Source organism: Anarrhichthys ocellatus, unplaced genomic scaffold (assembly GCF_004355925.1).
Source record: "Anarrhichthys ocellatus isolate YVR2014 unplaced genomic scaffold, GSC_Weel_1.0 scaffold19, whole genome shotgun sequence".
NCBI lineage: Eukaryota > Metazoa > Chordata > Actinopteri > Perciformes > Anarhichadidae > Anarrhichthys > Anarrhichthys ocellatus.
Genome location: NW_022280049.1, coordinates 5,926,894 through 5,941,300, shown reverse-complemented (window position 1 = coordinate 5,941,300; position 14,407 = coordinate 5,926,894). Strand labels below are relative to the sequence as shown.

The following is a 14,407-nucleotide window of genomic DNA, read 5'->3' as shown; positions in this document are numbered from 1 at the left end:
TACCAGGTCCACTTGAAGTTAGACGAACACGTCTTGTAGAAGCGGTCCTTTTCAGAGGACTGACTGTAGAATTTGCAGAGCCTTTGCTGGTGAGAGCAGCAGGTCTGCAGGCGGCGGCCAGAGCTGTTACAAGCAGAAGACCCAGGTGAGACAAGCGGCTGGAGTTAATCTGACCCATAACGGAGCACAAACGGGCTACCGACCACAACCGCCGACTGCTTTTAAGCTGGAAACAATTCACTAGGTTTGATCAAACACACTGTTCAATCAACATCAAACAGCCCTCATCAAATATTACCACACAAGATAAACAACATTGGGTAGTAACAATACAATTTTGTGTTTTGGGAGGGTTTAATCACGTTCAACACAATTCAGATTTGACAGGGCCGTTTCCTTCTCATAGTGTGAGCATTTACCAGTGTTTGGAATGCAAAAATCAATGTGATAGCACTCACATTAACTCTACAACCTTAAATAAAACTAAAATCCTTGGACAGGACAACGAGATAAAGGAAAAATCTGAAATGTAATGTGTGTACACACACACACACACACACACACACACACACACACACACACACACACACACACACACACACACACACACACACACACACACACACAATAGAAAGAGATGGATTCTCACATGGTCCAGTGTTTTTCCCAGAGGTTGTGGTGAGTCGAGCTTTCAGCAGCGTTCTGAAAGGAGATGGTTTATGTGGAGGTCCTCCAGAAACTGTTGAACAAATAGAGAAGCGCTGGTGAAATACTACAAATCACATGTTTTTATAAAAGCATTTGAAATGCACTGGGCACCTCAATACCTCTTTGCTTTCAACTGTAGTACTGCTGTAATCACCACTGACATGACAGTCAACTTAGAGCATGTGAACGGACCATAACAAGCACAACAGTAAGTGCAACAAGCCACAGGAAATGATTCTTTGTCATTTTATAGATTTGCATAAATACAGTAATTTAGGTAAAATACAATGAATAACTAACAATGGGTAATGTTACTCTGACTGTTATGATTAAACTTACCATAGCAGAGGTAGCTAATAACTGAATGACTATCGAGCATGTAAAACAAATATTTGTGTCCTCTGAACTAAACTGATGAAAATATCCAGAAGCTCTTTCCATTGAACCCTTCACCATGGATACTACAATTAGGACTCGACTTCCAGTCTCACTTACTTCTCCAAAGCTTTCTCTCTTTTCCGTTAAACGCAGCTAACAAAGGGATGATACAAAATCGATAGGATCCAATGAGCAGGCATGTCAAGAGGGTGAGATCAAAGTTGGATGCTGCACGCCCCTGTGCTACTAGAGAGGAGCTGTTGAAAACATCAGATGGAAATTCGGTCCAAGTGCAGCTTCGAAGTCCTGTGTAGCCAGCCATTGGTTTTCAATGGAAAGCTTTTCTTCACCTCAGACGACATCAGTTGTAGTGTGTGTGTCTGCTCACCATCCTCCAGGCTGTGTGTGTGAACTAGAGTGGAATAGAACCTCGTTGCCATGACAACCACAAGGGGGGGTCCCTAGTTTGGAACATAGGTCCTCAGCCAATCACAGACTTGCAAGCTGTTGAAGATGCTGGGAGTGAGAGAGCCTGCAGTCTAACACCGCTCTCTTAATACTACACACCAGTAAGAATATCAAATGCCATCAGAACCACTCGAAAGCTCAGCAGCAACACACAATGATTTGCTGGCATTGAACTGGAGTTCAGCTCGTTCATACCGATTTTAAAATGAAGAAATCTGACAAATGTCGCAATGTTTTTAAGATGCCGAAGCTCCAGTATATTGGCAGATGTGGAGGCATTAAATCAGACACAGATTTGCCCCAGGGGGATTTACATCCTAGCCTGATGCCTGAAGTGGGTCACCATTCAGAACAGAGGCTCCTCCCCTCCATGTCCAGATGTGTTAAAAAGCACAAGGAACACCGTGGCCAGATCCAGGAAAACACCTGCATTAAACTGATTTTTTATACCTTTATGCAATAGCCTGAGGGGACTGAATATCGTATTTCTAAAAACTATGTAAATCCTTGTTAGGGTTACCTTGTGTACTCCCAGCACCTTCACTCAGCTCAGTGTGAACTCTGGCCTCAGCAAGGGTCCCGGATGGCCCCAGGGTCCTGCGTGGTAGTCTAGAAGGAGGAGGAGGGCCCATAAGAGAAGGCCGAGTGGGAGTACGAGGAGGTCGGGATCCGTGCAGTTGAGGCTTAATACTTGCTGTTGAGGCAGTTCCAGGGGATGGCTCTGTTGACTGCACTCTCTGACTGCCTGGGATGCAATGGAGCACAAATAAACATTAAGGTCAGCTGCATGAACCGCTTTATTAAGGACAAACACACATACGGAGCTTACCAGCGCGTTGGTCAGAAATACAAACACAGGCAGTACAAATGTCCACAGAGCTCCCAGATCAAATCAGGCTTAATAAAGCAGCCAATATTACTCTCATAACGGGTAGTAGTATAATGAGTCGTTTTCATAGGATAATTTAGAGACATTTGTCCATAAGCAAAACTAGTTAAAAAAATTTTATTAAAAAAAGCACATAGAAGACAATGTAAACATCAATTTCTGAAAAAATGAAATGATCCCAGCAGCTTACCTATATTTGGTTACATATATATTGTACAAAACTTACCTGCATGTATCTCACTCACTACAGCAAACATGTGAAAGACTGATTTAATACAAACAAACAACAACTTCTGTTAAACAAAATAATGCATCTTAGTAAAGCGTCTGTCGTCGGCATGAGAAGGTTAATGCTTTGTTACTGTGCTCAGGGCGCTTCCTTCAAACATTGTGCCCTAAACCTCCCTTTCCTTCCCCTGCTTTTTCCACTCGTACAGATGGCTTCCCATCAGAGGAAGAGTGCCCCTCCTTCCCCAGGACGCCTACTATGATAAGGCAGAGGGTGTTAGCTGTCCCCCCCCCCCCAAGACCTGGACAAGAGACCGGAGGTGACATCTGTATCCAACAGTGTTCCTGTGGAACATGGCTGAGCTCATCAGGAGGGCAACAGTAGGTCTGTTAGAGGAACAGCTCAATGTCACCCTCTGATGGAGAGAATGCTTTAAAACAACCTCAATCATTTCAGTTTACAATGCCCCGCCCCCATGATAGGGCTCAGGATCTGTGCTGGGAGAGCAACACAAATAAAAACTTAAGTTTCTTTTTTGTATCCCTCATTTTCATTATTTTTGAAATGATAGCGGCAAGCTTCAGTCCATAAACCACACAGTAAACCATGAACCTCTGGTGCTGTCTTCATCCTACAGGGCCCTTCAACTTCTCTACTGGGCTTGTTTCAAGTACAAAAAGGGTTAAACGGGCGTATTTCACAATTCTCTTCGTTTACACAACAGAGGAAATAGTTAAGAAATCATTAGCTCTCTGCTTAGTCAAAGGTCGGTCACAAGACTCCTGAGGGTTGACTGTGACCTTCTGTCAATGTTTATTTACTGACATTGACAAGTCAACCTTCTCATTCGTGAAACGAATGGAGAACACTTTAAAGTATAACTGGTCGGAGCCTAAGTGCACCCATTGCACAATTTTAAAGAATGCAAAAAACAAAGTGGGACAGGGGCGGAGAGATCAAACCAAGCCCACTTCGGTATGACTAAAGCCTCAATGCAGTGTCGACAAATATGACAGCTACAGTAGCTTGAAAATAGTAATATGCAATGGTGCAATGCCATCCCACCTGCTGGGAGACTACTTCTCTGAAAGTAGCAAATCTGTAGTCTGTAGCAAATCAAAACAGACGGCACAAACTCCAGCGACTCAGTCTCTGAAAAGGTTGTCTGCTCTCCTCCAGGCTGTAGTCTCTACCAGCGGTGGGTTTGGACCGAGCGCTGCTGCTGACCTCCAGTCCACTGTTCTGCTCAATTTGTGTTCCCAGTGTAACCTCAGCACGAAAACATGGTTGAATGAGCAAGCTAACATTAGCTAGCCAGTCTCTAAATGATAAAAACCAAACAACTTAATGCTTCATCTAAACACTCTTGTCAAAGTGTAGGAAAGTACATTGCTTTCATCATATTATCAGTCATTGATTCACCAGATTTTGTAATGTGCTGATATCCTAATTTCACACAGTAAATTTCTGTTATCACAGCCTCAGCTTAACTGGATAACAAAAAAAATGCAGAGCATGTACAGTATTTGGCCAGTTTTTATGAGTCCTACCTAGGCTGCTCTTCTGCTTGGACTGTGGTGTCCCTGCAGCTTTGGAGGTCCTATATTCATCCCTCCATTGGGCTCCCAGCCACCGCCTGGTTAACAGAGTGGCTGGTGTGGGACTGGCAGCTGGAGGATGTGAAAGTGGTGGTCCTCTTGATTGTCTAGGAGCTGGCTGTCCTCGAAATCTGATCCTACTCTCATCAGAGGAGGCTCCCGCTGTTGTCGATTTACTGGACTCTGCCTGCGAGGACAGCAATTTCTCACTCAGTCACTCAGCACTGTGCAATTGGCCCCGAATGTTTCACAAAACAAAAACATTTTCCAACCAAATCACTCGTTTCCAAAACATTTACAGAATAAGCTGAAAGAACATGAACATTAACAGTACTTCAAATTGTAGCCGATTTTTTAATTGTTTACATCACAAGTCCATACTCACCACCAGGCTGATCCTCTTAACCTCTCTTGGGGAGATTTCAGCAGGTACGTTTGTGGCCTCAGTCTGTACGGCCTGTATATTCAGGGAAGAGCAGTTCAGTTTCCCTGGTTTGGTTTGGGCCAGGTGGGTGTCAGCTTTAAGAATGGAAGTTGTTCCCTTCTCATTAGATTGCGTAGATGACAATGATAAACTGTCCGATGTGCAGCGAGTCCGCTTCTTCAGCACAGAAGGCTTGTCCTGGCCTAAAGCCCAGCCTGACCTGACCCCAATCTTGCTGAACACGCCTTTTTTTGGAGTTGGTTTGGGATCCGTTTGGCCACTTCTGCTGGGATTTTTTTCTAAGGATGAGAAGCAAAGGGTCTGGTTGCCAGAATGCAGCACTGCTGCATCTGCTACTTGGCTTGAGGCAGCCTGCTCTGCTTCAGAGCTGGGGTTACTGCATTGGACTGCTGACGCATGTTTATTTGCAGCTGGGTGTTGGCAAGGTGGGGATGCTGTACTCTTCCCCTGTCCGTCCACAGCAATATGCCCAGACTGTACAAATGTTACGCCCCAATTCGCAGCCCCTGTATTCACTCGTCTCTGAGCATCATTGACCACTTTAGTGGTGGTAGAGAGAACTGCAGCGCTACTCCTAAACTTGCCAGGGCTACTCTTGATAGGTGGTCCGCTTTGTGCTTCAGTGTGTTTATTGTTCACGTTTACTTGTGATGGTTTGTGCAGTGAAGCGGTGCCCGACACTGACCTTTGATGCACAATTCTCGTCAAAACTTTAGATTTTACGCTGCTGAAGTCTGACCTGGGAAACTTCTTAATTTCCATTTTCTTGACTTTGCTGGCTGCAACCAAACAGTTAGCAGACACAGAGATTTGATGCCGTTTAACCGGGTGGAGTCCTGGGCTGCCACCGTTTCCAGAGCAGGGAGACTCTGGAAAGGAGGGGTGGCTGGGAATCACGTTCCCAATGTTTTGCACTGGAGTGGAAGTATAAGTATCCTTATCAGTGTGTTGTATAGTTGACAGAGTGGACAAAAAGGTCTCTCCTTGTTCTGGTGTAAATGCTCCAAGGAAACAGGGCAAGAGCTCTGATTCAGCACTGGCAAACGGAACCGCTTTTCCACTATCTGCAGACGATTCACAGAGAAAAGTCATCAAAAGACCTCCCTCATTCTCACTTGGCAGAGCTACAAGAGAGTTGGATGTTGCCATATCGTTTTCCTCAGTGGGAAGCTCTGCCTGAGTGAAAGTCATGCCAAGACACGGGTAGTCCATGTTCTCTTCAGTGACTCTGTCTGTGGATTTTTCAAGGACATCCGGCAGAGTGATTGGAAGCAGGTTAGATTCAGCAGGGAATGCTGGATGGCCTGCAGTCAGAGAGATAGACGACTCCTCCAAGGAAGAGACTACCAAGTGTGACTGATCCTCCTGACAAAGACTGTTGCTCCTTATTACCATTTCCCCAGAGCTCAGGGAGCAGCAGTCATTCTCAGTGGATCCTCTATGGGAAGTCTCATCTGAACTCAGTTGGCTTTCCCTTCCAGCAGAGTCTGGAGTCGTCACTGCGCTGCTACTTCCATCCTCTGTGTCTAATCTCATCTTATGGTTGCTCATCAGACTCAAGTTTTCATTCCAGAAATTCACACTGCCATCAACAGGTGTGGCAAGAAAAGTTTGGTTCAGGTTCATTCTTACGCCACAGAATACGTCATCCTGTGGTATGGTGGTGTTGTAGGAGTTATCCACAAAGGAGCCGTCGCTGAGGCAGCACTCCAGTATGTTGATGTCAGGGGAGCTGTTGGCTTCTCGGTCACTCAAGTTTGAAACACTACTGTTGTAGTCGGGTGAAGGCGACGGCGACGAGTTGCTGCACGGACTCTCAGGGGTGAGGGCCTCTCTGTGGGGCAGAAGAACTGTGCTCTCAACTTGGTCGGTGGACATGATGAATGTCCCATTAGACATTTTGGAGTCCAGACAGGATTTTGCCTTCTTCTGCAGCTTTAAATAACTTGGTTTTGGTTAGAAGCACAGTGATCCATCAATTGTGTTGATCAGGCATGGACATCTGTAAAGAGATGGAAAAGGTCAATATTTATAACTATGTTACTTCGTACAATCTATGCCGACATCTTTGTAATTTCACTAAATGTTAACAGAAGCCGCTCCAAACTGATATTCCAGTATAACATTTAGCTCAGGGCTCCAAAAAGGCTTTAGCTTGCCCTGGTGAGTCTTTGAAGCCATTGGTCATTGTAACAGTATCTATATAGTCTGTATATATGTATAAATTATTTATGACTTGGCTCAATGAAAGATGCAAAATTCATTAGGATCGCTTAGAGTATACTGTAGTGCAGTTATGTCCAAATCAACTCCTAGCTGTGCAATTGCATTAAGATTGTTGAACATCAGATCACTTGAGCATCTACACTTTCTACATAAATGTTTCACCAGACACACCTGCGGTCTCTCCTCTCTCATGGTTTCATAAAAATACAAAATATGAGGCTGGCCAAGCAGCAACAAGTCAGGCTTCTACTGAAATGAGCCAGCATGGGTTTGGCATGAGAAGTAAATGGCAGTCTTAACTGATTTGTTGAGTACTGTTGTGTTCATTTAAGCTGACTGGACTGCTAAGCTTGCCAGCTACTCGTACAGCAAAAGCACCATTGTGGAATGCACCCCTGGAGAGTGAGATATCAAGTCACTAATGGCCTGAAAGTGTTCCAGTATGCAGACCCAACACATCCTGGTGCATAGCAGAAAACTCCTGAGGTAAACTTAAGCATAATAATAATTAATCTTACTCGTGTCTCGTCTTGTCTTAATGTTTCTATTGCAAAAATATGACCTTGTCCATCTTTCCAGGTGTCAATCACCCAATAACAGGAAATGAAAGTTTAATGAGACAAAGAATACTGGAAGCACACACCAAAATGCAGAAAACATGGAACATACAACTTAGTTTAACCTAATGTTTTCATTCTAGAGTGGCAGCTTGCTTGCCTTTGGCTCATCCGTGAGAAATAATGCTAAGATGGAAGTTTCTTTAGTAGCAATATCAAAATGTAATCCAGCAGTTGAATGTTGATTCCCTGTGTATAGAGGGGCAAACAAGGCTCTACTTAAAGAGAGTGATGTAACTGAAGAGTTAAAGAGTCATGGACACCTGTAGTCACTAGAGACCTGACAATGCTAGAGCTAGCTGCAGGCCTGAGGACGGGTGATATATTTACATCGACAGTTCAGTAAACTCAAGTTTCAACTCAAATGTATTGATTTGATTTTCCTTTCGAAGAGACACTAATAGAGAAATCAAGAACACATTGTTGAGTATAATTCTGGCCTTCACTTCAAAATGTTATTGACCTTAGAGCAATGTTCAGTCTGTAAAGACAACACCACCACCACCATAAATAAAAGTCCTCCGCTGAATATCTAAGTGCTACTCCATTCCTTAAAGTCATCTTCAGCCTAAACATTTAGGGGAATGACAAAACAAAATATAAATATGCCACAATAGAACCAAGTCTTAACTTTTAAATCTGCCTTACTTTCGACACTACTGTTGATAAGATACATCAAAGCAGCTCTGCTTATATCAACATGGCCAACAGTCCAAATCTGGATGAATAATAGGTTTGTTTAACAGGCAGAGAAACAACACACCTTACTGCACATACAATCTGTGCAATCAAATTAAACATACAGCCTCGGCAAACTGCTGTGCACATTGAACCGTGGCAAGAATTGCATCTCCAACCCTACTGCAGTATCTTCGCCCACAATATAACAATGCAGAAGGGATTTTACTGGTTAGAAACGTGACTACGCATTACATTGTTGCTGTGTGTAAAGTATAACTGCACCCGAGACAAACCATGAACTGACAATGTTTATGGAAAATAAAACGAAAATAGGCTACATGACACTGAGCAAACAATTTAAAAGATATGTTAACGGCACTTACCTTTGACTAAAAAAAAACGGATCAACTTTAGTATAAACTAACTCAATAACACCATTCTTGTCCTCTCCATTCAATGATAGCAGTGAAAAGAAAATGCCTCCACAGTCGGCTCATGTCAGATCTCCCGGTTACTGTAGGTTCATCCAGCTAATTTTACTCACTCAGATACAATCCCATTACTGCTTTCCTTGCAAAGCACTAAATCCAGCCAACTGGGCAGGCAGTGGTGTGCTTCAACTAGACACTAACGGTCCCACAACTCCTCCTTCCTCGTGTTTAGAGTCAACCGTGCATCAGTAACATCACAGCCTGAATGAGGGTGCCCCCTCTGCAGGGATTAGATTCTGCTTTTTCCTCCCCTCCCCGAGGTAACATGACCAGTCCAGCAGGCCTACTGCAGCAGTGGATCAGCAATCTCTCCAACAAGCTACTGTGTCAGACAGATCAGTGCAGGCATGTCAAGGTCCAGCTACGGACTGTGCTCAGTCAAGTGCTCCACTCCCAAGTTTACAGAGAGAGCCAGGAAGAAAGCAACATGTTACCTTATCCATGCTGAGCCCAATGCTGGGGGAGTGGCCATGACTTGCCAGGCTGAGTTGGCATTCACTGTTGCTAAGCAGCCCAAAGTCCCTCTTTTCTGAGGGAATGGATCAGGCTGCTGTTTAGTGCAGAACAAGTGCAAAGGGGAGCAGAATTACGGGAGGACCACGTTTCTAGAGGAATGTTGCCCTATGACAATTCCCAATCAGAATTTGCATAGAAACTAACTTACTCCAAAAAGATTACAATGTTGGTTATCATGTCTGGTAAGTTATCCCAAGTTCCACACTGATGTCACTGCCTCATGTTGTACACAAACGGCTCGACACTTGCTCCTGACATTACAGCAGTGTTCTGACACCAGAGTCTAAGACCCCTAAGACCTATGCTATTTCTACCTAATCTATACAAGGCCCCTGACCCTGGAAACTACAGTCTAATCTTAACTAGAGACAAGACGTAAATCATGGTATAGAGTGGGCTTATTATCTCCTCAGAGTTCTGAGAACTAGTCTTATATCTGGTAAAATCTGCTATTTAGTGAGTCTAGTTATGTAATCTAAGCCTTTTGACATTGGTCCTCAAGTACTGTTAACAAGAATGCAGAAGTAATGTTCATTTTCAACAGAATTTAGAAAACCAGCATTTAGACATAAAACCTGAGTGATGCATGTTGCCAACCTAAACCGTACACTCTGAAAGCATATAAAATGAATTCAAAACCAAGACGATAACTGGCCAAAATCCCTCTGATACCCAACACTCACATTAAACTGTCAACTAGTTACATTATTTTGTAATTGTCTCAGATTCATCATCAACCATACTGTTTGACATGAGACCTCACTAAGTACCTCTGTTTAGCCGAGAGAAATTAAAGCCAAGTTACAGCCTACAAATGGCCTTCTACATTAAAAATGGAGTGATATGAACAGACCAATGCTTCTCTATGTCTGAAGCCCCTAAGGCACTGTGCAGAAAGACTCAAATGGCCTTTCCTTGCCTTTGCATGGATGACTGGACATATCGGTATGATAAAGTGAGCAGTTATGAGTAGCAGGGAAAGCCATCAAAAACCCAGGCACAGAGCCGCACCACACTAAAGCAGGGCAGCAGGTCAAGCTGGGGGATTCCAGCCAGCATACCACAGGGACAACGCTGTCCTCTGTAAAGCAGGGAACAAAAGCACACCAACGAGCCTGGTTAGAAGAATAGCGTGGCACTGTCTTTCAACAGCCGGGATATTAGTACGTCTGCTCCAGCAAGAAGGAAAGGAAGAGGCTTTCAAGACAAGACAAAGCTGTGGGCCTATGCCATCTAGTGAAAAACAGATGCATGTCAGATGTGTCAGCGGCTGTGCAAATGCATCTTGGTTAGCTCTTCATTCAGTGAGTCTAAAGTGTGAGTGGACAACAACAACAAACAAACAAACATTGAGTTGAACATTGTGTTAAGATCCTTTTTTTGACAAACTGCAGGTCAGGAATGAACCTTCACACTCCATCTGAGATGCTATGTAAGATATTACACTATATGCTCTAATAACAGTTGATAAAAGTGTTTGTTGTGTAGCACTATAAGGTGTTGAAGAAAATCATTTCACCATGCAATACTGTGCAATCAACACCAAGAGCATTTTGAAATTGCTCTTAAAGTTTTTAGTTTAATCAATGGTAAAGCAGATAAACAGGGAGTCCATAGGTCAAATGTGAGTATTTAAAGCCAACATGACATAAATCAATCTTGCTGGGTGTGTTTGGAGTAACATTACCTCGGTCCTCTCTGGCTCCTGTACAGTTTCTGATCAAAACATCCTGTGAGTGCTCTTCCAGCCAGCTAGCTCTATAATTAGACCAGTAGTAAACATACTATGCGTCTATAGCAAGGAAAATACTCTTTCAAGTCCACAAACGGTTTAAAACGGACTACACAACATGTCTGAGGCCCTTTAAAGGATTAAGGAATAAGCTAACGTTAGCTAGTATTATGTTAAAATGAGCCGGTATTAGTTAAACGTTAGCAGGTTTGTATATAGTTACAAACATAGCAGAATACCATTTACTAAAGTTACATTAGCTTTCAAACATAGACTGTATATAAGAAGCTTTTATTTCAACGGGCGAAAAAAAAGATAAAATAACTCCCAATAAGCTAGCTTTACATTAGCTTTATATGAGCTAGCTAACTGTTAGCTATCGAGAAACAAACGTCAGCTCGTTAATGTCGGTTGACTGGAACTTTTTGGTACATCAGGTAAGTTAACTGTTCGCTAACTTACTCAATTAAAGTATAGGGATAAACGTAAAAACTGACTTACCACTTTGCCCACCAAGACAAACAGTTATCAATTAGGTAAGTAAAAGCACAAAGTTAACTGCACTGGATTGTTAGTTTGTAACGTTATTTGCCGTCTACTGAACAAACAAAAGCATTTCTTTGGCCATCGGTTTAATGATCAGTTACAGTCGCGAGAAGGACCGACGGGAGCGCGCCGCTAACGAGGTCCTAATTATAAGTTATTTTCACCTGGTCGTTTCCCTATTTCAGAGCATCCCGAACAAACAAATGCCACTCTGTCATTCAAACCTACCGGCCGCTCATACTAGAGGTCAGCTTATTGTGTCGGGAAAGAAGTGTCGTTTGTTTGAACTCTGACACAGTGTGATGAGTTGAGAGACTATTAACAGTTGAAATCAATTAATGAAAGAATCAGTTCAGCTCTTATCAGTGTAATTAGGTCAGGTGTCTATAATGAAAGCCACAAATATCAAAACACTTTTTTTTTTCCCCATCTGAAGAGATCACCAACTTGATCAGATTTTATTATGTCAAATCTGGATGTACAATAATTACATGATTATAAACCACATTATGCTAAGAAGCAAATCTATGTACAATGTAAAAAGTGCATTGTGTTAACAGATTGAACATATGGGCATCCTAGCAGAGGTGAAAAGGCAGGAAAGAGATCAGGATTTGCTCAAATGTTAGGCTTGATTTAAAACAACCATTACATCTTTTGAGTCAGTAAAATTAATCAAATTTACAATATTTATTTGTATGATCATATCTGGTATTTTACAACATCCATTCTAGAATATACGACTGTGCTTTGCGATAAAACATGAAGGAAATCAGAAAATCTGTGACTCCGAGCAAATTCATGAGACATCTACAACATGGTTCATCGGACACTCGCCACTTAAGACGTACTGTATACTGCACTGGTTTTTGTCAAAAAAATTAGTTTTCAGTTATGTAACGGAGGACCAGACATTGTATTGTGGGATTCCTTCTTGATGGATCTGCAACATGCTACTTATACTTGCAGGGCCCATATGTCACTTCCAAAGGAAAATTACAAAGCTATCTCTGCTATCTGTGTGGTTCATGACGGTATCAGTCTGATTGGATGAAATACATAGGTAGGTGCAGGGCAGTATCACAAACGGATACATCAGGCCACTAAGTGCGTGAGACAGAATGAATGTACCAGACTAGTATAAGACAAGATTGTTGTTCCACATCAGTTTTAGGCCACATGGCTGCTGTCCATTAGTGTGGGTATGAGGTGGGACTCCCTGTCCAGAAGGCAAGTCAATGTGCACGCTATCAAAGAAGGGCAGAGGAAGGAGGCAGGAGGAGGAGCAGCATGTATCTGCCGGCGATGTTGAAGCTAGAGGAGTAGGGGAAGGAAAGTTTCCTTTGGTGTCCACTGGCAGGCAGGGTTGAACAGGTGCATCTCCCCCTCTTCCCCCCTCTCTCCTCTCATTTGACACATGAGGGCCAGTTGAGGCCTCCACAGGCAGCAGAAACGATAACGTAAAGGACCACCTGAAAGGAGGACGGGTACAAAGTTAAGTTCCTGCACTGCTGTTTGACCAATCACGCCGTGAGCCATGCAGTCCCAACACACAGGAGGAGATCCTTCAGTCAATGTCAAACCATGCTGAAGGGCCCTCTGAGGAAAGAGCACTGCTGCATTTAGGGCTGGGCGATAGGTTATCATCTTTCAACTGAATCATATCGCGATTAAATCATATGTAGAGATATCATGATACACATTTACGTTGTTTAGATTGATAATAATTAGCACATGCTAATTCAAATTTCTTAGAAAATCTGATTAATTTGCACTGACGCTCTTAATTAAATGAAAAATACTCAGTACTTTTCATTCATCATAGAGATTATATATATAAACTATTTATTTATTGAATTATCAGAAAACATGCTAAATCGTGAGATATCTATCTATCTATCTATCTATCTATCTATCTATCTATCTATCTATCTATCTATCTATCTATCTATCTATATATATATATATATATATATATATATATATCCCCGTATCGGGATTTGGAATGACCTGTATCAGGATGGAAGATTTTTGGCCATATCGGCCAGCCTTAGCTGCAATGTGTTGTTATTGATGTGAAGTTAACTACAGGAGATTTACAGGACAGCTGAGTCTCATCATAGCTGGAAATCACAGCTGTAGTAGCTAGTAAGTAATCTGGGTCATTTTCCATGTCCAAAAAAACCATTTAATATATTATATGTAATAATCCACTAAATTGGCGAGAGAACAATTACCCTGCATCCCAATAACAACCGTTTCTATCCAGTACTCACCAGGCACACCACCACAATGACAACAGTCAGCTTGAGGTTCTTCATACACATGGCTCGTGCCAGGTTACGACTCGTAGTTTTGAATGTGACCGACTAAATGGAGTGAAGAGAGAGCAAGGAACACCAGTGACGACACTTGTGGATAAGTCGCTTGCTAGATTACTCTCAAAAGATCAAAATGTACACTGCCTATTGCCAAACATCATGCACTAGAAAACAAGTTGGATGAACAGGAGAAAACACAAAACAAACACTGGACTTTAAACTCACAGAATCAACCAGATTTTCTGTCTTGTCAATCAGCAACTCCAGCTTCTCTCCTCTCTGAGCTACCAAGTCTGTAAAAAGACACAAAGAGAGCCAGAGTTAACCTGGGAGACTTCAAACAGGTCCAGTGTAGTGAGATTCATATATAATGGTTTGTGAAATCTGCATAGCTTTTTGTGCTTTGGGCAACAAAACCAGTGCTTCACCTGCACAACATAATGAAGAGGTTACTGGTGCAACCACAATGCACTGCACTCATTTAAAAGTGAAGAAACTATGTTTTCTCTGATTTAATTAAATGAACATTTAATTTCATTATTATCTTATGGCCACACATTAT

The 14,407-nt window shown here is 42.5% G+C and overlaps 2 protein-coding genes across 6 annotated transcripts in view; both read right to left on the bottom strand.

Moving 5' to 3' along the window:
* Nucleotides 1-12,113, bottom strand: part of mtus1a (microtubule associated tumor suppressor 1a) — a 32,531-nt gene extending 20,418 nt beyond the window's left edge. For 2 of the 5 annotated variants that reach the window (XM_031857785.1, XM_031857789.1), the window contains exons 1-6: nucleotides 8,623-9,138; nucleotides 4,656-6,717; nucleotides 4,223-4,457; nucleotides 2,075-2,299; nucleotides 650-739; nucleotides 4-123 (exon numbers count right to left, since the gene is read on the bottom strand). In XM_031857785.1, coding sequence (XP_031713645.1) covers nucleotides 4-123; nucleotides 650-739; nucleotides 2,075-2,299; nucleotides 4,223-4,457; nucleotides 4,656-6,614 — 2,629 coding nt within the window. In that variant the 5' untranslated portion in view covers nucleotides 6,615-6,717; nucleotides 8,623-9,138. Of the gene's footprint in view, nucleotides 1-3; nucleotides 124-649; nucleotides 740-2,074; nucleotides 2,300-4,222; nucleotides 4,458-4,655; nucleotides 6,718-8,622; nucleotides 9,139-10,933; nucleotides 11,005-11,479 lie in introns of those variants that run through there. The other 3 variants (XM_031857787.1, XM_031857786.1, XM_031857788.1) reach the window with 3 other exon arrangements.
* Nucleotides 12,114-12,199: 86 nt separating this feature from the next.
* Nucleotides 12,200-14,407, bottom strand: part of sybl1 (synaptobrevin-like 1) — a 9,672-nt gene continuing 7,464 nt past the window's right edge. The window contains exons 6-8 of the mRNA XM_031857792.1: nucleotides 14,071-14,138; nucleotides 13,801-13,893; nucleotides 12,200-12,996 (exon numbers count right to left, since the gene is read on the bottom strand). Of these exons, the coding sequence (XP_031713652.1) occupies nucleotides 12,931-12,996; nucleotides 13,801-13,893; nucleotides 14,071-14,138 (227 nt within the window). The 3' untranslated portion in view covers nucleotides 12,200-12,930. The remainder of the gene's footprint in view (nucleotides 12,997-13,800; nucleotides 13,894-14,070; nucleotides 14,139-14,407) is intronic.